The 23,963-nt window shown below is 47.4% G+C and overlaps 11 protein-coding genes across 11 annotated transcripts; 2 read left to right on the top strand and 9 right to left on the bottom strand.

Annotated features, from left to right (window-relative positions):
• Positions 1 to 160: 160 nt before the first annotated feature.
• On the bottom strand, positions 161 to 1,245 carry N7455_009003 (glycoside hydrolase family 43 protein; the record flags this gene model as incomplete). The annotated part of the gene is made up of 2 exons (XM_065606059.1): positions 161 to 835; positions 922 to 1,245. The coding sequence occupies 2 exons, from the start codon at positions 1,243 to 1,245 to the stop codon at positions 161 to 163; spliced, it is 999 nt and encodes a 332-aa protein (XP_065461008.1).
• Positions 1,246 to 3,980: 2,735 nt separating this feature from the next.
• Positions 3,981 to 5,865, bottom strand: N7455_009002 (uncharacterized protein; the record flags this gene model as incomplete). The annotated part of the gene is made up of 5 exons (XM_040960532.1): positions 3,981 to 4,208; positions 4,283 to 4,383; positions 4,443 to 4,842; positions 4,905 to 5,573; positions 5,641 to 5,865. 5 exons carry the CDS (start codon positions 5,863 to 5,865, stop codon positions 3,981 to 3,983), a joined length of 1,623 nt encoding a protein of 540 aa, XP_040809020.1.
• Positions 5,866 to 6,651: 786 nt separating this feature from the next.
• On the bottom strand, positions 6,652 to 7,510 carry N7455_009001 (uncharacterized protein; the record flags this gene model as incomplete). Its single annotated transcript, XM_040960511.1, has 4 exons — positions 6,652 to 6,855; positions 6,912 to 7,195; positions 7,278 to 7,377; positions 7,436 to 7,510. The coding sequence occupies 4 exons, from the start codon at positions 7,508 to 7,510 to the stop codon at positions 6,652 to 6,654; spliced, it is 663 nt and encodes a 220-aa protein (XP_040809055.1).
• Positions 7,511 to 7,963: 453 nt separating this feature from the next.
• N7455_009000 (MFS transporter) lies at positions 7,964 to 9,653 on the bottom strand (the record flags this gene model as incomplete). Its single annotated transcript, XM_040960540.2, has 4 exons — positions 7,964 to 8,112; positions 8,169 to 8,920; positions 8,981 to 9,364; positions 9,430 to 9,653. The coding sequence occupies 4 exons, from the start codon at positions 9,651 to 9,653 to the stop codon at positions 7,964 to 7,966; spliced, it is 1,509 nt and encodes a 502-aa protein (XP_040809006.2).
• Positions 9,654 to 11,255: 1,602 nt separating this feature from the next.
• Positions 11,256 to 12,788, top strand: N7455_008999 (SNG1 family protein; the record flags this gene model as incomplete). The annotated part of the gene is made up of 1 exon (XM_040960510.2): positions 11,256 to 12,788. One exon carries the CDS (start codon positions 11,256 to 11,258, stop codon positions 12,786 to 12,788), a length of 1,533 nt encoding a protein of 510 aa, XP_040809050.2.
• A 204-nt stretch (positions 12,789 to 12,992) lies between these two features.
• On the bottom strand, positions 12,993 to 13,613 carry N7455_008998 (uncharacterized protein; the record flags this gene model as incomplete). The annotated part of the gene is made up of 1 exon (XM_040960517.2): positions 12,993 to 13,613. The coding sequence occupies one exon, from the start codon at positions 13,611 to 13,613 to the stop codon at positions 12,993 to 12,995; it is 621 nt and encodes a 206-aa protein (XP_040809041.2).
• A 903-nt stretch (positions 13,614 to 14,516) lies between these two features.
• Positions 14,517 to 15,356, bottom strand: N7455_008997 (RibD family protein; the record flags this gene model as incomplete). The annotated part of the gene is made up of 1 exon (XM_040960499.2): positions 14,517 to 15,356. One exon carries the CDS (start codon positions 15,354 to 15,356, stop codon positions 14,517 to 14,519), a length of 840 nt encoding a protein of 279 aa, XP_040809014.2.
• A 534-nt stretch (positions 15,357 to 15,890) lies between these two features.
• On the bottom strand, positions 15,891 to 16,863 carry N7455_008996 (putative short chain oxidoreductase/dehydrogenase). Its single transcript, XM_040960535.2, has 2 exons — positions 16,367 to 16,863; positions 15,891 to 16,277 (listed from the first exon to the last, which is right to left on the bottom strand). The coding sequence occupies exons 1-2, from the start codon at positions 16,839 to 16,841 to the stop codon at positions 15,901 to 15,903; spliced, it is 852 nt and encodes a 283-aa protein (XP_040809037.2). The 5' UTR covers positions 16,842 to 16,863; the 3' UTR covers positions 15,891 to 15,900.
• A 628-nt stretch (positions 16,864 to 17,491) lies between these two features.
• Positions 17,492 to 18,892, bottom strand: N7455_008995 (uncharacterized protein; the record flags this gene model as incomplete). The annotated part of the gene is made up of 3 exons (XM_040960509.2): positions 17,492 to 17,868; positions 17,937 to 18,541; positions 18,621 to 18,892. 3 exons carry the CDS (start codon positions 18,890 to 18,892, stop codon positions 17,492 to 17,494), a joined length of 1,254 nt encoding a protein of 417 aa, XP_040809062.2.
• A 795-nt stretch (positions 18,893 to 19,687) lies between these two features.
• On the top strand, positions 19,688 to 21,139 carry N7455_008994 (uncharacterized protein; the record flags this gene model as incomplete). The annotated part of the gene is made up of 1 exon (XM_040960556.2): positions 19,688 to 21,139. The coding sequence occupies one exon, from the start codon at positions 19,688 to 19,690 to the stop codon at positions 21,137 to 21,139; it is 1,452 nt and encodes a 483-aa protein (XP_040809051.2).
• Positions 21,140 to 21,582: 443 nt separating this feature from the next.
• N7455_008993 (uncharacterized protein) lies at positions 21,583 to 23,327 on the bottom strand (the record flags this gene model as incomplete). Its single annotated transcript, XM_065606058.1, has 3 exons — positions 21,583 to 22,771; positions 22,830 to 23,208; positions 23,294 to 23,327. 3 exons carry the CDS (start codon positions 23,325 to 23,327, stop codon positions 21,583 to 21,585), a joined length of 1,602 nt encoding a protein of 533 aa, XP_065461007.1.
• Positions 23,328 to 23,963: the final 636 nt, after the last annotated feature.

Below are 23,963 nucleotides of genomic sequence, written 5' to 3'. Positions count from 1 at the left end.
AAAAGAGAGTATCTCATTGCTATGACATATCACATGCAAGCCCTCAAAATCCGGGGTATATACCATCCAAAGCGACCAGACTTGATGAAAGTCCGACGCACAGCCAAAGCTGCAGCACAAACAAAAAACCAAATCAAAAAGAAAAACAACAACCAAACCCTCAAGCAATCGATGCCTTCTTCCCGTCAATAATCACATCAGCGACATACATACACCTACTAGTCTTCTCCTGAGTACAGAACCCATGGAACAACATCCGATCCCCACAACCACAAACATTACCTCCACCAGGCGAAATAAGCCCCGTATTCTGCGCGTTAATCATAGGAACATTGGTCTTAGTATAAGGCCCCGTAACACTCTCCGCGGTAGCATAGCGCACATCATAAGCCGGGTCGGTAAAGCAATGAGTAGAATAAAACAAAAAGTACGTATCACCATGGAGAATCAGATTCGGCGCCTCGACAAGCGGGCCATCACCATCAGCAGTATTGCGATCGAGGATTTCCACCGCATCCCCGATTGGCGTGACACCGTCGGCGCCAACCTTCTGCAGCAAGATGGGTGTGGAAACCAGCGGCTCGACGCCGTTGTTGCAATCACCGCCGTGGCCGACGCTGTTACCGTCAACTTTGAAGACGACGTAGCGACTGCCGTCTTTGTCTTTGAAGCCTGCTGGGTCGATTGATCCGCCTCGATCGAGGCGGCATGATAGGGGTGTGTTGCTTGGGACGTAGGGTCCTGCTGGCTTGTCTGCGATGGCTGTGCCGACGCAGTGGTGTCTGAGGTTTGATTTTGCCTCGCCGGAGTAATACATAACGTATTTTCCGTCGTCCTGGGAGGTAATTAGTTATTTGTTTTGGATGTAGGGCTGGCCTTGTTTTTCTTTTTTTTTTTTTTTCGGAAGCCGAGAAAACTTACTCTCATCACAACATCTGGCGCCCAATGGTCATTCTCGGTTTCCCATGTTGATATTGTGGGGAGAGCTTCCACATCGAGAAGTGTCCATGATTTGAAGTCATCCGAAACGGCAACTTGGACTCGCTTTCCGTTACCGTTGGTGCCGAATGCGTACCATCTGTTGTCGGCCGCTCTCATGAAGCTAGGGTCTGGGAAATTGGTGTTTAGGCCCAGCCTGGCACCCTTTGCTCGAGTTTCGAATAAAGGTGAGCTCAGGGCACCGGGGAGGAGGGATAGGGTTAGTAGAGCCCATGTGGAAGTAGATTTGATGAAAGAAGACCGCATATTGGATGATTGATCCGGGGGTGGAAGTCTGAAAGAATAAACTTGCTGATCATGTAGATCTAAATTAACCAGGGTAGGGGAGGCAAGCCCTTCTTATATGTAGATTTGACCGCCATTGTCTAAAGGTAGGGGAACAGGGTCTGCATTGGAGTTAAGGTACCAAGAGTACTAAAGTAAGACCATATGCTCGGCGTCTGCTTGGCTCCGAGGGGTATAATTACCCCGAGCAGTAGAGAGGGGAGTTATTGAAAGAAAAGCATCAGCCGCAACGCCTGATGTGGGGGTCCATCAGGTGGCATCGGGACTGGGCGAAGAGTAATTTAGACTATCCACTCATGTGCGAGCTTGTGCGAGCTTGTGCTGGCACTTCGTGTTTTTCTTTTTTTTAATTTCTTTTATATTTTGTGTATTCATTTTAGTGGAGCCCAATAATAGGGCTGCGTTATAGAGTACTTGAAAGCTAAAAGGTAAGGACCTCGGGAGGGACCTGGAAGGCGTTTTGATGGCTTGCAGGTGAATGAAGGGCTGCATCACCTGGATCATTAGGGGACTACCAAAACGAAGGGAAACAAAAGAAACAAAAATAGTCAATATGAAGCAACCCCAGACTGTAACAAGAACCGCGGAAATATATTTTCTTTCAAATATTCCCACCACCGAGGACCCTGAATATATCCTGAGGACACAAAGGATATTGGGTTTGGTCAGCCTCGGCGCATTGTTTTGTTTGAGTCTAGACTTCTGATTCTCAAAAGGACTGGGTATCCCTAGATAACTGCTCTATAATTGGGTGAATGCCAGTGTATCCCCGTTCCTGGGCGTAGTTTTAGACGATTAAAAGTCCCAAGTATTGCTCCATGTAATATGTAATAGCTCCATTGATGCAGTCAGCCTGAGTTCGGCTGTGCTGTAAATCCACAGTGTAGATAGATATTAAGCCGGAAGATCTTCTACGAGTCAGAGTTAATCTTCGTGTGGGGTTGACTAGGGGTGACCGAGGACTAGAATATGTAGATAAAATCGCCAAGCTGGGCCAGATGCGGCAAGGCACTTCAGACTAGGGGCTTAGGGTTGTTGATCAAGGTCAAAGCTTGGAAAGTATAGTCTAGTAACATGACCTGGTGTCCCTTGGATATATGATTTCCACTAAATTTCACCTTGGAGAAAAAGAGAACTAGAAAGGGGATTATGCAAGGGCGTAAGAAAGTAGTGGAAAGTGCGACCCCAAGACAAGAAAATATTCCGGAAATATGCAGCCCAGAAATGACACCTCAGACGAATTTACCCCTAGCCGATATATGTTTCGCCGAGATGATAGGCTGGGAGAAATATAGAATAAGCCACCCCAGGCCCCATGGGGCCGAGTTGGGTCACACGAAGCGCATGGCTTCTATGTGCTGGCACTCGTGATCATCGGGGCACACATGGCTCCATGATTATACATGGATTATTTATATAATCTGAACTGATAGTCTTCAAGTTCTAGAACCCAGAAAACAGGAATCTCGAAGAAAACAAGATTTTATAATGAGAACATGTTGTGTACTCAAAAGAAAACATAAGCCACAATGGAGTTTAATATAACGACCTGAAGTCTCAGCAAAACAAGTCCGATCGACCGATCGTTTACCATTTCAAGATCGCGACCATCAACATCAAATCGAAAAAAGATCTCTCTTATTGGCACAAGGCACACAATATCAAGCTTGTTCTGTTGTCCCTCGTTACCCCGCATTGTAGCGGCTGAGATGCCCAACCAGTCGGTGAGGACTTTTCACTCATCTTATGATGTCACCGGGGGCCATGTGTCGACTAGTTTCTTATGATCGGCGTCGGAAACATGACAGGGATGAGGGTGAAAACACCGAGAACCCGGGTTTTCACGATGTCGCACTGAATGCGTCGGGCGAGGGAAATGTCGCCTGACTTTTGAGATATGGGTGTGAGTGATGAAAGGGAGGATCCGAGTGTGACTGGAATAAAGGAATATAGTTTCCTTTGGAGCTTCACTGTCTTTGAGAAGCACCGCCTGCACACCTTCCGGTTTCAAATTGTTAATAAGTCGCGGTGTGACTCGCGATATTCATCTTCCCAAGCATGTGGACCAAAGAGATGATATGTCTAAGAAATTCAAGTCGTGTTTCGGTACTCATGGCTCCTGTAGCTCCCCGAATATGATTCAACACTTTCTGACTTGTCGATTCAGGGTGCAATACCCAATAAAACATCGCTGCCAAAATGCGAAAAGTAAGCCGACTACCTTGCTTGCTATTCAAGAGCAAAGCTCAAGAAGAGGCAAGAAGGATCTGTGTTCTCTATAAACAAACAGAGTCTAGCTAAATTAAGTAGCTATTGCAAGTAAAAAAAAATTAGTGAAGAGCCTGCAGGCAACAAACATCGTTGCAGGCCTCATATCTAACAACGTTGACGAGAAAACATAATGCGGTTGTCCACCCTCAGAAGACAAAAGAGAACTATGGGATATCATTAGAAATTTTGAAAATGAGTAGAAAGATTTATAGGTTCTTGCGGCCTTGGAAACACTCCAAGACACGGAAAACTCCTTTTCGTTCACGTCATATATCCACTTCAATCAGTTCGACCCAGGTGATGCCTGGGTTTTATCAACCACTCGGAGAAATATATATGTATGTGTTGATCTCCGAAGTCTTCGTGAATCGTCGACTGCGAAAAAAAATATGCAAGATGCAGCCATTATCGTTATTCGCCAAGAACTAGTGGGCAAATCGGAAGTCCAATCTTTTGTTGCCCTCATCTTTTGTTGTGCTCAGGTAATGGTGTTTCTGCTCGGGGCTCATAGCATTCCAAACTTGTTCACGTGTCTTGTTTCTCCGTGTATAGTAGACCTTGATGAAGACAGTGAGCACGACGTTCCATGCCACAATTGCAAGAAGAATCTTGTTTCCCTTTCGGTAGTAGGGTTGATCATCCGTTCGGTAAATCTGAAAGAACCTATGTTAGTCACAGACTCAAGTAAAAGTATGAAAAGTGACACTGGGCGTATTAGAAAACGTACGTTGGATGAAATGATAGCACCTGCTTGGCAAATCATATTGTATACTGCACTTCCCACAGTGCGCGTGCGCACAGAGCCGGCGTTCCGAGAGATCAAACTGACTATAAGAAAGAACTTCGTCAGAAAAGGTGAGGTATTGTTGGAAGATATTGGTACTAACCGTTGATAGAATGAACATAGGGGAAACCAATAACCAGCACTGTAACTGCGTACCAGCTCCAAGGACTTGCAGTTGCCGGCATGAGCTCGAGTGCCATCAAAAGTGGGAAAACCCAGAAAGAATAAAATAGCACAATAGCCATGCGGTTGTTGATTTTCTCGGAGACCCAAGACCAAAAGATCAATTGGATCAAGAACAACACGGTTGCAGGAATGGTGAGAAGGTTGACTTCGAATGTATCGAAACCAAGTGACTTTAAAAAGAGGGTCAGGTATGCTGATTCGGGATTGGTAGGAACCAGCAACGTGAGACTGATCAGATACATTGGCCAAAGATCATAGTCCATCAGAGCGTCCCAGAGAAGTTTGGGTGTTAGACCTTGTCGATTATGCATGCCACCCTATGGTCCAGAGTCAGTCCGTGTGCGCGTAAATTTTGAAAAGAAACCCGCTTCAAACGTACCTTTCCTGGATCATCCCGCAGGACTCGATTAACCATAATGACTTCTTCCCTTTCCGAGAACCAACCATCCTTTCCTCGGAACCAGCTTGCAGTCTGAGTTGGACCCGGAGGTAGATAAAACCAAGAAATAATACCAATAAGCAGAGTCAAGACGCCTTCTAAAACAAACAGCCACCTCCAACCTTCCCAGTCGCCAACGGATCGCATTCGCAGAATTCCAAATGCCAAGAACGCTGCGACGATAGCAGTACCGTTGGAGCAACAGTAGAAAAAGGCGACCCGCATAGGGAGCTCCTTATTCGTATAGAAGTAGGAAAGGTAAAGGAGTGCATCGGGAATGAAGCCACCTTCAATCAGACCAAGTAGTGCGCGAGTAGCATAGAAGCTGTGCTCACCGCTGACTAGGCCTTGACAGATCCCGACTACACTCCAGAGAACCATTTGAATGGGAATCCATACGTCGGGGCCAAGCTTTTTAGAGATCATTTGCGATGGCACTTCTGCGCACAGGAAGCAAAGATAGAATATCGTCATTCCATAGTTATATTGGTTAGTTGATAACCCGAGGTCATCAAGCATTCCGTCGGATAATGCTTGTCCGATATTTCCGCGATCCAGCTGGAGGGCGAAGAACATCAGACAGACCCAAGAACAGATCCTGTAGTCGAGCTATATTTTTGTCAAGTGTTAGTCGGTTGATCTACAGTATGAGAATCCGGGGAAGGGTCTTGATTACCCTTCGGACTAGTTGCTTCTCTTCCTTCTCCGTCCATTCGGCAAGTGGGTCATATCGATGTCTCCCTTCATACTCCGGTATGGGCTCATAGAACTCTAGCGAGCCACCCCCAGCCAATACCCCACTTGTTCCATCGTAATTTTGGGTGGGGGTTGACGTCTGCTGAACAATTGTGACAGCCGGCTGCTTCGAGTCAAGCGACGACACGGAGCTTTTGCCCGACATTGTTGATCTTAAGTGTGGTTGATAACTCCCATGATTTGGACTTGGGTCTTTTTATACAGGATAGACATTGCCACTCGTGCCCTACGCCGAGGATTGCGCAATGTTCGTAGCGCATGTCAATCCAATGCTGGTTTGCGCTGTGTAGTGGTGCCGCGGAGAAAATCCAATGGAACTTTATGCTTAAAGGTGACATTTTGGCCTCTGATGATGAATTCAATGCCTAGTGTGTGGTCGATCTGCATGGGGAGAGCAAATCCGGTTAGATGGAGGGGCCCATGCAAGATAATGTGAGTGTTAAAAGATCGTTTGGGAAGACTGCGCAACACGCGGAATGCCCGATAGACTTAGCTAGGGCCAAGCCTTGATTTAACAACATGTTGCCATTCGATGCGGGATCGCGTCACCACGTGGATGAAATACAGCCTTTTGCCCCCTGTTAGACACATTGTTTACATATACAGCATAATTGAATTGAGTAATCATCTTTAGGATGTCGGGGTATCGGCTAATTTTACTCAGAAAATGCAAGGAGTAAGAAATATTTCACAAATCGACCATGCAATGTGTGTGGGTGTCTATCACAACCAATTCAACTTTTAGTAGCAAATGCGACAAAACAAATTTGGTACGGTATACTTCTCTATATACTGCCTTAACACAATTTTGCTTCCAATTGCAAATTACCCTGTGGCTCATAGGTCGATCTGACGCCTATCCGAACGGCTGTGCAGGATGGTCGATCTTGACCGAAATCCGAAATCAAATTTCGACACGTGATGCTAGATGTCAGAGTAAAATGCGGAAAGACTTGTCTAGACTCGCGTCTAGTTGCAGAAAGTCCACCAGTCGTCCCAAATGATCAATTCCCCAGAACCCTTCCTTTTCCTCCTGAGCGTTTACGCAATCAAACCAAGGCAAACCGAAGGCGCCGGAGGTGAAAACCTGTTGTGTATTTCCATCCAAAATGGATTTCGCCTCAGCACCTTTGAACTGTAGAGCAAGATTAGAGAGGAAAAAACATGTCGCGTAGATAAGATGAAACGTACCTGATCCAAAATTTGCTTAGCGTTCTCGGCGCCAAGCTCACTTTCAAAGACAGCAGCGAAACCGGACTCAGTGAGAACTTTTGAGTTTCCCTCTTCCCAGAACCCGCGATAGAGCTTATCTACGATAGGAACTAACTTATCGGGAAATTGTGTAGCCAGAAGGGAGAGTGCGAGCTGGACGTCCGAAGTGGATGCAGGAAATCCCTCTGGGATGGCTTCCGACATGGGAACCTGGAAGCGACGAGCCCAGTAAATACGCTCTCGGTTGATCCATTGGAACTTGTCTATAACATGGGATTAGCATACTTCAGACGTAGAGTAGGTAATAGATAACGTTGGAGGAAGAAAGAAGGAAATGTGACCTACTCTTGACCGCAAGAGGAGGTGTGTTTTGGCACGTCTGAAACAGGTCTCGCAGGGAGACGGGGACATAGTGAATGTCACATTTTGCGAAGACAGGGGACGTCTGTGGACAATAGTTAGCTAATTTTCCATTATCACATCCTTGAGAAGATTTGACTGACCCTCAATGTATGGAACGCAATGCAGGCGAAGGGACTGCCGATGTCGAAATAAAAGGTTATTTGAGGAGCAGGCATGGTTGGAATAGTATTTTTTGACGATAGACTGTGGAAATATACACAGATTAGAACGCTGGGATTGAGCTCTTTCTATAGTCCATGACATTATTTTATGATTATTCATATTCTGGGTCCCGTAATTGAGGTACAATCTTTGAAGCTGTTCCCAACAAACTTTCGGATCTCAACATCAAACGCCGATTGAATTTAGGGTTAGGTGGATTCCCACAGCCTAGGACCCAACCTTTATATTTCCAAAATTGGATGTTGTTCTCCTTGTTGGGAAGGGGTATTTTTGATACTGGGGGACAATCAATCAGGTTAAAGCCCCGAATTATAATGCCTCGAAAGAAATCATCTTGTTGATTGTGTCTTATTAAATCTATTGGCTGAGCATTCGTTATACCAGGGAAGATAACAATTCACTACCGCTCGGGATCATAAAGCATGTCATGTACTCAAAATGTACCGTCACTTGGTACTATTCTCCGCGGTTTCATATTTACTCAGAGCTCTCAATCTCTTTCCACTCTTGAAAAGGACCCACGGAACAGGCAAAAGTGCCACTGCAATAAACCCAAGCAAGCTAGAGGCCCACCCTGCACCGAGCCTAGTGTACACTATAAGACAGGTAAGTTTATACTTTTCAATGTCACCCAAAAAGATAGAGACTCACTTTGCACAGTAAACAAAGGAAACGCAGCTGCGAGTCCATATCGCGCCAAACCATTGGCACTCATTGCACTTGCGACAGTGAGGCCATGATAAGTATCCACAATGTACTGCGTTGTGCTCACGAAGACACATAGATTTCCCCATGCAAAAACGACGATTGCAACGACCGGACTCGCCCAGGAGATATCAGATCTGGTAGTCCATGCAAACCAGAACAATCCGATCGGCAGTCCAACACTACCTATTAGTGCCGGATAGAGGCGATATTCGGGTGGTACTTGCCCGTCTGGATGCTTTGAGACTTTTGGGAGGTAAAGGAAGACGTTGCATAATATGACTGTTACGGTTCCTAGTATGCTTCCGACGACAATAGCCAAGAAGACAAGGCCGGAGTCCTCGATGTTGAAATGATAGATACCTTGAAAGACAAATGGGAAGGCTGCGAAGAACGAGAAGAGTGTCGCGAATTCGCAAGCAATGTAAAGGCAAATAAAACCAACGATGGGTTCGGTTAGGAGCATGTGGATAGGGCGGAGGAGAGAAATGGTTACAAATAAGCGTAGCTTCGATGATAGAGGGGGTGATGGGGGAAGCTCTAATCCGAGTTCCTTGGCGCGACGACGCTTGATGATAGGGTGAAAGGTCTCTTTGGCAATTGCAACCATGATACCAGTGAAGATCGCGAAGAAGATCGTTGTCCACTGTGTCCAACGCCAGCCTTTCCGATTGACAACGAAACTTCCAATTACAGGCCTAGGGAATAGTCAGCAAGACGGAGAACTTGGGAATAACGTTGATTCAAGGAGTAAGGACCCTAGACCAGGACCCAGGAAGGGCGTGAGGATAAAGATAGCCGAGGGAAGCGCGCGATGAACTGGTTTGAAGGTCTCATTGAGAGTTCCAGCCGCGATCGCCAGTGTTGGTGCGTAGCAGAAACCAGCCAAGAAACGGAGAACACAAAGCCCAGCAAAGGTGGGACAAAATCCAACACCTAGAGTAAATAAAGTGCCTAGACCTATCGCCCCTATGTAGACTGGGTATCTCCCCACAGTTTCAGAAAGAGGTCCTCCGACGATAGGACCAAGGGATAGGGCGAAAACGTAGAGCGACAAGGGTAGTATAGCGACGGTGCTGCTGACGCCGAATTCTTCCATGAACTGCGAGTGGGCAGGTGATAGTATAGACACTCCAGCGGTCCTAGATTATATGTCAGATGTCAAGTCATCTTCACATTGCGTGGAACTATGGAAGGAATAACCAACGTTGTAAATGCCGACCAACCAATCATCGCTACTTGCAGGACTTTTTGGCTTGTCGGCCAGTTGTAAGGATTGCTCGGATCATCATCCCATTTCCATGTTTCACTGGGATTGGGTTTCTCTGCAGTTGTGTCGAGTGCATTTTCAAGCGTATCTTCGGATGATGATTGTAAAACCTCCACGGTGCCGTGTATATTGGCCTCGGGGTCGTCCTCTAGTTGCACCATATTGAAAATGCCCTGGCAATGTGAGTAAAAAAGCTCGGAGAGGTACACATGGTGACAACAATCTCTTATGAAAATGATGGAATATAACGATAGGGTAATCGGTAATTCGTGAGTATTTCAAGACCAGAGATTATTGCTAGTTAACGCTTCTATATACCCGAGGCCGAGGTTACATATTTTTTAGTATCTCCCACGCTGCGTTCGTTGGCCAAAGGCAACCCTCAGAAGGCCCTTTGAGATGAGTAAAGCGGGGATACCGAGAATATGAGCATCTGATTGGTCGCGCAGGAGGAACTTTTTGATTATTCAACATTGGATTATTCACCCCGCAACCTGCCTGTGCATTTTTGAGACCTGCAACCTGAGATTGGCTGAAATGGTCACTGATTTGTTGAGATTTATATTTGGCTTGTTGAGTCGTTGATTGTGGTTGGATAGAAATTAATGTGGGAATCTGTGGCAGCGCCCAGCGTATCAGTGACATACATTTCGGCCTCATCTTTGCCATGCATATACTGTTCCGTTCCACCAAAGGAGCCTCTGGCTTAGGCATACCCTTCTTACCATCTGCAGAGAAAAAAACGAATCAATATCTCCTCATCAGAACCAGGCACTACCACCCGCCCATGGGGTTTCGGCGACCCCCTATAGTTCCACGATCGCCTCTATCCCGCTCTCCGTCCGAACCACCACTCACTGGTACTAGTAGATGGAGATGTTCATAGCGGTTATGGAGCCAGGTGTATGAGGGAAGCCACTCACACGGAAAGTAATCATCGAGAGGGATGCGATCCCGCGAGACACCGAAGAAATGTGGCATCGGTGTTTGACGGGGTTTGAAAATCGGACGATTAATTGATATGCTGGGGTTAGGAAGATGATCGATGGGTAGACTGGATAGGCGTCGATATATTGACTGGGTGCAGGTGTATTTGAATATGGTTTTGGTCATTTTTCTGGAATGTTCGGAGACAAATACGAGACACGCTTAGAATGTGCAAGATTACAACATCGGGCTGAAGGTCGGATATAACAAGCAGAGAAGCTGAACCACCGTCATATGTTGTTTGCTAGCAGCCGCTTATCCTGATCGAATCGGCTCTTCGCCTCATATTTCGAGTTGACAACGGTAAGTGGGCAATCTCGGGTACCCCCTTATCTCAACATCCACCTTGGCGATCCCGGAAATGCCCCGGGGCTCCTTCATACGAGCCTGTGCTATGCTGAATAGCAACAAAAAGCCCAGGGACCTTCCACTTGGACAGAGATCTAACGTGCCAATCGCGTTTTGAGACGCAGAGAATGGTTCACATGACCAAAAGAGGGATATTAGACCTGATTATTCAGGTGTCCACTCTCCCCCAATCTCCTTTGTCATCGATGACCTATGCATCTTTAATGGGGCGTAGCCGTATATCCGAAAACACTTCGGCTTTCGGGGCTTATAATTTTCCCATCGGCCTTCGGTGTTCTATCCTGATTTATTAATGATTTTTTTTTTCCTAAAAGATCAAAAAGTTCATCGCAGATTTCTACTACATATTGTGCGAAATTCAGTCATCGTTCTCGAGCTGTCACAGAGCTATCGCTCCAGCAGGTTACATGCAGTTCTACCCCAAAGCGCGACAGCAGCGGCCTAGCATCCACCACCCAGCTGTTAGGCCGCTTCGATTTGGTCTTCTAAAGGCAGCTACTGTCAATCTTCTGCTCCTCCAATTTCTATTTTTGGGCCTATTCTGTTACATATTTGGCGCTCTCTTCCAGCAGTCTGGACACATCCACAACATCAATATTTTGTTCGTTGATTACGATGGCGGCGCGATAGGCGATGCGGCCCGTGTCGCATTCCAAAAGCTCAAAGGACCCAGCTTCCCAACCTTTGTTGAGCGATCTGCCTCCGTGTACCCTCAGCCTGGCTCAATTGAAGGTGCAGTGTGCGACATTGAATACTGGGGAGCCTTGTACACCACAGCAAATACGTCAAACGCATTGAGCGCCGCGTTTGCGGGTGGGTCAGCTGCTTCTTCGTACGACAAGACCAATGTTCTCACCATGGTGTGGAACGAAGTGCGCTACCCGACAGTCGTTGACTCAGCCGTTGCACAAAGCATCAAATTGCTCTCGGAAACGGCGCGTGTTGCGTACTCGCAGGCTAACGCGAAAGACGCTCTGCAGAGTGTCAACAGCTCTGATCCCGCTGCGCTTGCAGCATTTTACGACCCTTGGACATTGGCCGACCACAATATCCTGGTCACATCACAAGGATCAAGGGCAATTTACAACACGCTAGTTATCATTTTGATCCTCATCCAGGAATTCTTCTATCTAGGCACTGTCAATGGGTTATACGCTCAATTCAAACTCTACACATCGGTATCACCCCATCGCATCGCCATCGCACGCCAAATCATCTCTTTAATCTACACACTTGCCGGCTCCATGTGTACAGCCGGTGCAATCTGGGCATTCCGAAGTGGCTGGGATGTTAACGGAAACCAGTTCGCCCTCACTTGGCTAGCATTGTGGCTCTTCGCACATCTGAACTTCCTCGTGCTAGATGTCTTCACCATCTGGCTTCCACCTCCCTACATACCGATGGCACTGATATCATGGGTCATCTTGAATGTCACTTCCATTATTCTCCCATTCGAGCTGTCGCCTGCTTTCTTCAAAGTGGGCTTCGCCTTACCAGCACATTCTATCTTCCAGGTACTCATCGACATCTGGTCTTCTGGGTGCAACCCCCAACTCTATTTCTCGCTACCTGTTCTCTTCGTCTACGAGGTCCTTGGTATCGTCTTGAGCTCCATCGGTGTTTATAGAAGGGCTCATTACGCGTGCATCAAACAAGAAATGGACGAAAAAGCTTCTGAAGAGCGAGTGACCGCCATACTCCGCGAGCAGCAAGAGGCTCAACTAGTCAGACGGGAAACGATGCATGATGTCGAAGGAAGTGAAACATCGGACAGCGAGGATGAGCCAAGGCGTATGCAAAGACGAGGCACCGGAACGACAGCAGACGAAGCGGATCTGGCCAATATTATCAGTCGTGAGATGTCCCGGCCGAAGGTTGACAGACCAGAAACAGGCCGAGATAGCACTGGGCCATCTTTTGCCTTGGCCTACAAATATTGAACGACCTCCGGAGTTTCCCCCGATGGTAAAATGCGATCTGAGCACTTTAATGGTATCTAGAAACTATGTAATCAATAAAAATTCTGTATACATTTCTATCGCATAATCTGAATTCAATAAGATACCCCAAGAAATATTGATTAAACTAAGCACTGCTATAGAGATGATAATTCGCTCGATAACTGTGAAATAGATAATATATGATCACTTACCCAACGCCCCATTTCCTCCATATGGTTCCTCAGCAAAATCAGCTACCGGGGTAGCCCAGCTCGGCCCAAGGAGCAGGCGTGCGATATAGGCATCGTCGCTTGGATCTATCTCACTTTCCTTGTCACTAGCATTACTCTTCCTATATGGCTCCTCGGGAACATCAACTATCTCTTTAGCCCATTTCGAACCAAGGAGCAATCGTGCGATATAGTTATCATCGCTGGGATCCATCTCGCCTTCGTCGTCACTACATTCTCCATTAGCATCCTTGTCAACCTTCCCATCGGGTTTGTCGACAACAGCAACAGAACGAGGAAACAAAGAAGATTGAATAATCATTCGCTCTAGAGCATCTGCAACTATAACGTTGCTGTTTATGTCACTCTTGAGCAGACCGATTTGTCCGGGCAAAGCCTTCTGAAGGGTATTGCAAAGCTGCGTAAAACGAGCATCCTTCCCGAACTGTGCACAGATGCGTGCTAGACAGGAAACTGCGTTCAGTCTTGCAATTACCAGCGAGCGGTTCTCTGAGTTGAATCGGAGATCGCCAATTCCGCGGTTCAGAGCTGTGAGTATGCGCTCGTGTTGCTTGGCGTCATTGAGTAGCGGCATTGTCTATAGATTAGTGTCCTAAAGGATGTCAGTATATGTAGTGGTTAGGTTTTACTTACCTAGACATGCCAGATGAATTCCAGGATGCGAGCGTTGATCAGAAACGGGGCTATCGCTGCTGATGAAGTCTTGATGATGTGGGAGTAGGGGCTTATTTCCTGGTTCTGCTATTAGTTAGAAAATGGATCGTTCGGAAACAAAGGCCATTGTTGGAGATAGATAAAGGACATGATGATACAATACCATTGTTGACTGGTTCGGCTATGCGAGAAACGACTAATCTTTCCTACATGAAACAAAGCCAGCCGACAAAGCTTGCTCGAGCTTGAATGAAATGAAGAAAAGACATCGACTAACAAGATAATGAAAGCATGGAGGTAGAACGTTGGGTAGAGGACTCGTACTTTCAGAACGGTGACGCTGGAAAAATGGGCTTGGTTGCCAGGACTAGTATTTGGGCCAGAGCAGCCATGGTAGCTGTCGAGATATAAAGTTGTGAGAAGTGGATGAATACCACATTGTATTGATTTTGGAAGACTTAATTTGTTATGGTAAGGTGGGTTGTCACAGTGGTGCAACAGTTTATTCATAACGCACTAGAAAGTCCTCCCTTGCACCCTTTGGCATACCCTTTGATACATGCGTATTGGCTTGCAATGGACGAATGGAGCCAACGGAACACTTTCGATGAAACGTACGCTTGCGGAGGAAGAACATGACTTGACGGATGAAGTAGTGAAATGACCTATTTTCCATTTGCCACAGCTAGATCACGAGGTAAAACATAGTTTTCAATTGTTGCATACTCTGCGCTGGGGTCCTTGCGAGGATGTAAATCCCAGGAACATGTACTTGACATGGGTTGTTGGTCAGTCAGTAGGTAAACAGATCCAGGCTATTCTCTCAGTCAGAGAGCTTGATCTGCCCACAGAGGATGACATCTTCCCCAAATGGGTACCATTTGACATTCTTCAATCTCGCTGCGGAGATCGCATTTCCACCCTCGTCAAAGCGCCTAGCAGGGGAGACGACGACACCACCTTCACCCAGCCACGTGGGAGCAATAGTAACAATGACACTGTCCAGCAAGGACATGTAAGGGGGACTCAAAAGGGATTTGATGACCTGGCCACCACCTTCTATCATGACGCTCCCGAGACCGTTAGATTTCAGGGTGACGAGGAGATCAGGCCAGTCAATCTGATGTCGGCCGGTATGCGTTCTAATCATTTTCACTGAGATAAATCTTCCGCCATACCTTTCCAGCAAGGCATGCTTCTTGGCATTTGGGTTCTCAACTGCGGTGATGATCCATGGGGCAAGGCCACGCCCCTCTCTGCAAAGTTGGAATAGCTTGCTGTCATCTGAAAACTCCCATCTGGCGGTGGGATCTATCACAACTGGTCTAGGCTGGCCAGCGAGGCCTTCCTGGCCGTAACCCCCAACTCCTGTGATTCGACAGTTGAGACCGGGATCGTCTGCGACTGCCGTACCGACGCCAATGACAATCCCGTCATGGCGGGATCGTAGATAGTGAGTCATTGCCTTAGACTGGGGGCCTGAAAGCACGGTACGCGCACCAGGTGACAGAGCCAGAGAAGAATCAAGGGATGTCGCGAATGTGAGTGTTGTGAAGGGGAGATCAGATTGAGGTGCCGAGCCATTCTGGGGTGGTAGATGAGGCTCTAAGAATCCCCTGTCTGACTCTGGAAATTCCAGTGCATCTCTCGGTGCTGGGCTCATCTTGACTGTTGCGGGGTTCAAATGGTTCACTCAATAGTTGCTGTTGGAGATACAAAGGTCTGAAGCTTGACCTGACTGGTGACCCACTTAAAACATGTGATTTTAGAGGTCAACTCGCTTATCACTGATTATGTATTAATGGTATTCAAATTACAAACAATAAATTACTTGAATATGTATAACAAAATTCCCAAGGATATTCTCAGTCTACTTAGTAAATTTAGCATGCACTAACGCTGTATTAATATAGCAATACGATATTATCGTCAAATGGCGCCAAAAATGGCGCCGCCGGCACATGTTTTCTTGCCACGGCCGGAGCAGCGAGTTGCCCACGCACCCACTACCGACCCGGCGTCACGTTTATAAGTCCGGCATAGCTTATCTCACCCGGACCATACCCACCGAACTATTGACTGCACATAAGGCTAGCAATATCTTTCCTATTAAAATTATGTTGTCCGAAAAGAACCTCTACCAGGTGATCATTCATTCCAAATTATTTTATTCGGAATGTGGGCAAAGCTAGCACGCAAGTGGGACATCAGTAGCTAGTTGAGTGGGCAATGTCCTTCGCTTGCAGCAAGTTCTCCTGCAGGTTCTCAATTTTCGTTTGGAAGCGTGCATAGCAATCCGAGCCAAGCGGCAAGCGAAACAGGTCTCCTTTTCCAGCACCCATGCCGGTATCGTCTATGACTTCTAGAACCCTCTCGGCACATTTAACAGCATCGCCGGGTGCGGCTTTGTTTGACTTGAATACCTGGAGAACATGTTCCAAGGGGGTCCCAGTATAGTCTTTGTTCATGCCAGCGGTAGGCTCGACATAGGCTGACCAAAAGTTGGTTCGGAGTGACCCCGGCTCAACGACGAGCACTCGGATATTGAACGGTGCTAGCTCTTTTGCGAGGCTTTCAGACATACCTGCTCATTTTGTGTAAGCAAGTCATTCATTCCCCTAAAAATATGCCTATCTTGGGATAATGAGCTTTTGTAAAGCAACGTAAACTAACCTTCAAGAGCAAACTTCGACCCGGCGTACATCGCGCAGGCCGGTAGTGCATCAATCCCGGCGCTGCTGCTGACATTAACAACCGTGCCAGACTTCCTCGCCCGCATGAAAGGAAGAACTCCCTTCAATACACGAACAGGACCGTAAACATTCGTGTTAAATTGAGCCTCAATTTCGGCCTCGCTCATATCTTCGATACTGCCTAGTAACGAATATCCGGCATTATTAACAACCACGTCAATAACACCACCAGACTTATTAACTGCATCTTCCACGGCTTTTATGGTGCTAGAGCTTGTCACATCAAGCTCAATCCAGATTCCACCGAGTTTTGAGATCTGGGGGTTGTCTTCGGCTGCTTTGGTGGGGTTGCGGGCGGTGGCGATCACAGTATGGCCGGCTTGGAGGGCTGCCTCTGCGATTGCGGCTCCGAGACCAGAAGATGCACCAGTCACAAGCCAGGTTTTGAATGCCATCTTAAGTCTAGTGAATTCTATCGGAGTGACGTTGCGGAAATGCGGCGTGGGGAGTTCGGTACGGCACCGAATGTTTAGATATTCACATCAAATACAAAGGGTGTTGCTCGACATTTAAGGCTAAATGAAAAACAGGTTATCCCTGCCATTTCGGAGGTAAACGGAGCGGACTTTGACTACTAATGCCGCTAAATCCGGTAGTATTCTAACAAAAAACTAAGTAGAACAAGCGTGGGTGTATCTACAAGGCTGCGTCATCCATAATGTACACCCCCATTCTACTTTGTTTTGATATTGCATTTGTTTGGAAGGGAAAGGAAAAAGTGAGGGTGTGCTGTTGAACCCGAAACGCGATCAGAAAAGGCTTACTTTATGGAGCTGATACTCGATAGACTTTCGTAGGACCAGCTCAAGATTCAGGATCCATATCCCCAATCAGTGCCTTCAGAGCTCTCTAGATGGGTAATGCCGATGCCTGCTGGTTCGTGGAGTGGATGTATCACACTAAGATTAGCGCTTGGTCAGTTTCCAAAGTCGGTACTCATACATGAATACATCTAGGAAAGTGAGAGAGTGGGGACGTCCAAAGGAAGGCAAACGGGTCCTATACACCTGGTGTAGCCAGAGGCCGCACGTCACAACAAAGATCCTCAGTTGATGTCCTGCAATAACTGTCGACTAAAATCGTTCTGGACCCATTGCTCCACCAGAGCCACCGTATCACCAAGAAGATAGTCATAGTATGCTCCAGCTGGGGAAAACATTGACTGGTGCGCTTCTATTTCATCCATGCCTTCCATCGTCACCGGTACCCAGTTAGCGTCATTATCCTCCTTCCAATGAGCCGAGGGCAGGAGAATAAATCTGCGAAGTTTGTTGGCATTGGGAGTGTCGGAATCCTGACCGGAGTCTGATGTTGAGAGAGAAACGCTTTCCGAGAAGGCTCGGTACACCGTCCGGTTTCTTGAAGTAGAAGATGCGATGCTCAGAGTATGCATCGACTGTTCGCTCTTTTTAGTCGTCTCTTCTGTAGTCGGAGTGAAGTTAGAAATGGAAAACTTGAAATTTGTTTTTCTTTTGGGGTGTGAAGAGCACCTTTAACTTCGCGGCGGCCGGTACTGGATGTGTAGTAGTTGATGAAACGTAATCTCTCGGGGCCGTGTCCTGCCTTTTCCAAATCTGTCAAGCGTTGATATCGCCGTTGCAGCTCAGAGTGATTCCGGACACCACTGGCGAATTTTATTGGGGCCCCAAAGGCGCTAATTCGGGATTTCAGACTATGCTTGTCGGCTCTCTTCTTCTCCTTGGCTATCTTTTTCTGAGTGCAATGCTTGATGCCTTTGATCAAGCCGCGTTCGGGAAGATCCGCATCGTTCCTCCATTGAGCGTTGGATTTAGGGCAAGGATGATCGGGAGGATTGAAGTTAGGATCATTGCAGACTGCTTCAAATACCAGGGCCTTTTGTTGATCCACCAGTTCCTCTGGCGTTTCGTCGTTCTTTTGAAACAAAGTTGCCAGTCCAGCAGAAAATACCCCAGGATCTAACCCCAAGAAAGGGGTGTCGAAGTTAACTAGTCCCAAGATTTTATGCTTTGGCTTTGCGCCGTCATGCAAAAGTGCGACATCGGCGGCCATGAGCCCGCCCATACTGTGCCCAAGCAGAATCACATCTAGGTCATCTGCCTCATGCGGAGACAGCCTACGAATATCGGCATACATCAGTACTCATCTGATTGGGCTGGAAGGAACGCAACCAGCGTTTTACCCTATTCACATACCATTTGCTGAATTGGTTCACTGCTGCTTGGAAATCGCCTTCAGACTTGTAACGAGGATATATACGGGTGTGTACCACATGCGAGTCAGTCAGCAATCCTGTCAAGGCGCCATGGACCTGCAAAGGGAGATCTTGAAACGTAGTTTCCGTGCCATTGAAGCCATGGATATATATCAGTAACAGCCTTCGTTTGAAATTTTGAGGTGTGTCAGGCCTAAGCATAGATAGACTGGAGGAAGAGCGGACCGCGCCTTCGTAGATCGCGGACTCCATGGTGTTGATAATCCGAGGGAGAAAGCTTGGTATTATATTGAAAATGTATTGGGACACAGACGACAGAACCGCCCCCACCCGTAGTGGGGGCCAAAAAGAAAAGTAAACAATTAAGGCCCGCTATAATATGGTATCCACCAACCCAGCCTTCGGCTTACGTGGACCCTAACCTGCCTCAAAGTAAAAAAACAGGACAATTGGCGAGAAAGCGGTCTTGAACCATAGCTATTGAAGAAACCCAACTGCGTCCTTGTGTGTGAGACAAAGTTGATATTGCTGCCTGAGGCCCTGCATGCACCAACCCCACCCAACAACATCGCCGACCCACGATTGGACAAAGACCAAGATAGCAGGTCAGCCAGCAGAGGATCCTTGTGATGCAGCTGAAACCCTGCAAGGCGGGGGCTTTTACGCGACCCCCTTGACGTCCATAATTCCTCCTCTCCCACGGCGTTCAACAATCCACACGAAATCCCTCACCAATTATGTCAGATTCACCTCCCCTTTCGCCTTGGAGCCAATCAACATTGGTGATACGCGATCGGCAGAAGAAAAAGAGGGTTAGTACATCAAAGGTCCGAACGGGGTGTGTAACCTGCAAGTAAGTACATGCTCCGCACAACGCCCAAAATCCAGTGCCAGGTAAACTCTTAGTGGACGAGGAGATCGGCACCGCGTAAACACAACGCACCGATCTACCCGGCCCTACCATCTCACTGGGTAATAAGGCCGGAGCTAACACCCGTTTAAAGATCGCGTCACAAGAAATGTGACGAAGCGCGACCCGCTTGTCTTATGTGCACTCGTAGTGGACGTGTATGTCAAGGATACACGGCGCCACCCGATAAGAGAACGCGTGAAGTGCGAGATGCGCGCACCGCAAAGAAAAATGGTGGTGCTCTGAACATTGTACATGTTGGTCAGCAACAAGCCCAATCCGCCGGTTTGGTGTATGTGCGTGATGGGAGCCAAGTTGGGTTGTCGCGGATGGAACGTGATTATTTGTTTTCATTTCGTTCGTATACTGCCGGCCAGTGCGCTGGATATCACGTCGACCCATTCTGGCAGGTCCTTGTCCATCAAGTCAGTGAATCATGCCCCGAGGTCCGCCATGCAGCTATTGGCATCGGTGCCTTGCATCGTAGATTTTCCAACCCTGATTCCAACCGGAATGACATTTTCCCAATCCGACAGTCCACAAAGGCCATTGCTTGTCTTCGCAAGACGATGATGACGGGCCACCAAGCCGACCCCGCGGCCACGGAGAAGATCCTGGTAACCTGTGTTGTTTTAGTTACATTCGCTCTGTTCCAAGGCGATGTTGATGCCGTTCGCTGTCATCTGCAAGCCGGCACTAAACTCCTCTGGGAGTGGAGGAAGAAGAATATCAAGAGCCCGGTTGCTTCGGTCTTATTACATACATTTATACAGCTCCATATTCATTGGGCAAGCGCTACGAGACTCCAGGATTATGTGGATGGAAGCTATCCCTATCTTCAAGAACTTATCCATGATAACCTCGTGGATATCTCTGCACATGCCGATGAACCGTCAAAAGCGACTATGCTGGTGTCTGTCCAATGTTGGGCGTTAATGTTCAGTGATCCCGTGTCGTTTGACCCGCAGCACACCAATTTATCACGAGGATTTACATGGGACACTCCCGCCAACAAGGTCCATCGATTTAAAACACAAGTCGAGGAGTGTAGTGCTCTTCACAGAAAGACTACCTCTCCCACAAATCTCCGTGCCTTCGTGGTCCTCCAGATACAGATTGAGATGATGCAAGTTATCCTCGCCTCAACAACATTTTCAGGCTCTGAAACAGAATGGGATTCTCTCTTTCCTCATTTCCAGCGCGTTGTTGATAAAGCAGAACTGTTGTTGAGTAGCTTCAGTCACTTGCCCGACCCATTGTTTTCTGTCAAGGAAGGATTCTTAGCAAACCTCATGCTTTGTGGGCTCAAATGTCGGGACTGGACGGTTCGGCAGAAGGTCTTGGATATCTGCAGAAAGTACAATCGACGAGAGGGAATGTATTCTACCGCCGAAGCTGTTCTCCTATTGCAGACTGTCTACGATTTTGAGTCTGCAGGGATTCCACCGGGAGAGTATATACCCGAGTCCGCTCGTGTCCCCCTAGCGTACATCGCGGAACATCCCAACCTTTCGAAATTCAACACCAAGACTCACATCAGATATTGTGATAGGGGTGGGAACTGGTACAGCAAATGTGTGTCAACATGATTTTCTTTGGCACCGTTAAATGATTTCATGATTGACATGGGTTTTATGAGTTATATATTTCGGGGTAGATACACATACATCACGTCCTTCAGACCGTCTAATGCAACTATCCGGCAACGAGAACAAAACCAAAAGCCCTCACCCTAAAATTTTGTCGATAATGATTCGAAAGTAACCTCAATGTCATCTCATTCAGTATCACTCATCACAGCCCAGTGGGACAAAGTGGACCGTAGGTAGCTCCATCCAGATGTCGCTGAAACCACGATGAGCTGCCCACACACGTCGGGCAGTAGAATATACTTCTCGGATCGTACTTTTTCTTGATGAGTGCTAACTGCGCATGGTTTGTACCATAAAAGTTCGTCGCCCACAGGGGATCGTTGCGATCGGCCTTTGTTGCAGTTAGTCCGGTTGTTAAATTCACATCAAAGGAAGAATCTTCATGCCTCATTCATATAGCTCCCGAGGAGTGGGTCGAGCGCTCTCATAGCCACTCCCTTAATATTAGTGATATCGTCTTTGACAGTTTCAGCAGATGAATGATTACTCCAAGATCTGGCCACAATGCTGACAATGTAGGTGGACCGCCAGGCGGGATTGACACTGGAGTATTTGTCAGATGCGTCAGTAAGAACCTTTCCACCCCCGACGAGCTCGACAGTATTGAATGTAGGCTCCCCGGAATTGCCCGCAGTGGTACCAATCATGTTGCGAAGGGCGGTGCGACTGGTCGTCAAAGCAGCTTTGCCAAACATTCTTGATGTCATGGCCGAGTTAGGGGACGCAACCCCAACTGGCTGCGATACACCCGACATGGCCTGGAAGTATGCCCCATACGTTGGGAACTCATACCACACCACCAATATACGAAGTGAAGAGCCATTATACTTCTGTAATGTTTGAAAAAGTTCATCGAAGACTTTTTGAGACTGGACAAGGGACTTGTTCATAGCGGCGACAACGTGCATATAACTGGCTGTTTGATTCGGCATAGGGCTGTTAATAGACCAGGAACCATAGCCGGAAAATCCTGAATCCATGATGTTGGGATATTGCTGGTAGATATCGGTAATCGCGTCTAAGAGTGAGTCTGTGTCCTTGGCCAGTGGAGTAATTGCGAGGGACTGTGCGACAACCGGCTTGTTAGGATATACTTTGACAGTCATCGAAGTGACTACGCCGTAAGTCCCGCCCCCTCCACCTCGAATGGCAAAGTACAGATCTGAGAACTGACAAGAATTGGCCGTGACGATATCGCCATTCGTCAATACAACTTGGGCCTCTAGTACTTGGTCTGCGGCAAGCCCGTAGTCATGACTGGCTGGTGAGTGTCCCCCGCCCTGCGTGTAACCGCCAATACACCCAACGGTCTTGGTAAAAAGAAAATCAGAATTTTGCTTTTTTGAGGGAAGGAATTCGCGAACCGGGTCTCCTCCGCCAACAACCGTGAGATTGCGCTCAAACGCAACTTTGTATACGTCTTGCCAAACATAGCCTCCGGCAATGACGATTGCGGAGCCAGCCCAGTCGCTGCCCGTACATCCATTGGAGGGAATATACTTTTCTTGAAAAGAGATTCCCTTTCGAATGTACTTGATCCAAATCTGCAGTGCTCCATAGCCTTCAGATCTACAACCAAGTGATCAGTCAGAATAGCGCGTTTGTTGAACGATCATGTGCTACTCACTTCCCTAGCATGTCGTGCCCCGTATTCCTAATCACAAGACGAACATGATTCTCCTGTGCAAATTTGATACCCGCAGCTACCTCCTCAGGCTCTGTTGAATTGATGGTATACACTGGAGCCGGCCCTAGCGTACATGTGCGAGGCTGAGGGCTGATGGCAATTGGAGGGCAGGACTCCTCAGTAGGACCAAAGTACCCGACAGGAGATAGCTGTTGGAATGCGGAATTCGACCACTGCGAAGACACATATGCGCATTCATTGTTGTCTTGGTAAGTTCCGGGGTAACATGAGATGGCGACTGGAAGGTTTCGAATCAAGTTCCCTGATACCGTAGTATTGAGGGCATCCCATGTGCTCAGCGAGGGCCAGCAAGGATCTCCTGGAGTCTGGATAGTAAGTCAATTTCAGTCGATGAAAATGCAGTGTAGACGTTTTTCAGGCTGGATTTTGTAAAATCGACTTACGCATTTGCATGAAGCCTGAAGACCCACATAGCATAAACTAGCGGATTGCAATAGTGAAAGAATTTTCAGCAACATTGCTAGGCTTGCTTAAAGGTAGCCTTGGTTGTTGGACTCGAAAAGAAATTTACGGCAAACATCGTGCCTTCCTAACCATGCACGGGCATTTTCCCGTAGGTGTCATGCGGAAGGCGACCCGATGATTCTGCACGATAGATGCGAGTTTGCCTGCTTCAAATTATTGTGAATGTGGTTTGTGTAACTATTAAGAAGGCTAGGCAAAAACAATGACTTTCGCATTGCGGAGGTCTAGGCTTCGATTGTCGGTGCCCAACCTGAAAGGTTTGAAGAATGACAAAACGGGATAATGCGTAGGTATTCCAAGGTTCCCGAAGATTCTTGAAAGCAAGAAGTATACTCCGTACGTCCCGCAGAGCCCTTTGGGATATTCGCATCCCGTTTGTAAAGCTTCCTCTTGAGTAGATCCAACAAAAGTTTCGAATCCGACGACGGGGGTTTGGCGTTCGCTGGATTGTAATACAGGCTGCAGATCTTAGCCCTTTGGATGTCTTCATTTGCCGCCCCGAGGACACGGACTACCCAATAAGCAAGCAATTCCCTTGTTTAGGCGTCCTTCATAGGTAAACACTGATTTCAACGAACAGTGAGATTA

Source organism: Penicillium solitum (genome assembly GCF_028829755.1).
Source record: "Penicillium solitum strain IBT 25940 chromosome Unknown utg000005l_segment0_segment0, whole genome shotgun sequence".
Lineage (NCBI taxonomy): Eukaryota > Fungi > Ascomycota > Eurotiomycetes > Eurotiales > Aspergillaceae > Penicillium > Penicillium solitum.
The sequence above is the reverse complement of the archived record's forward strand: the minus strand, read 5'-3'. Positions and strand labels throughout refer to the sequence as shown.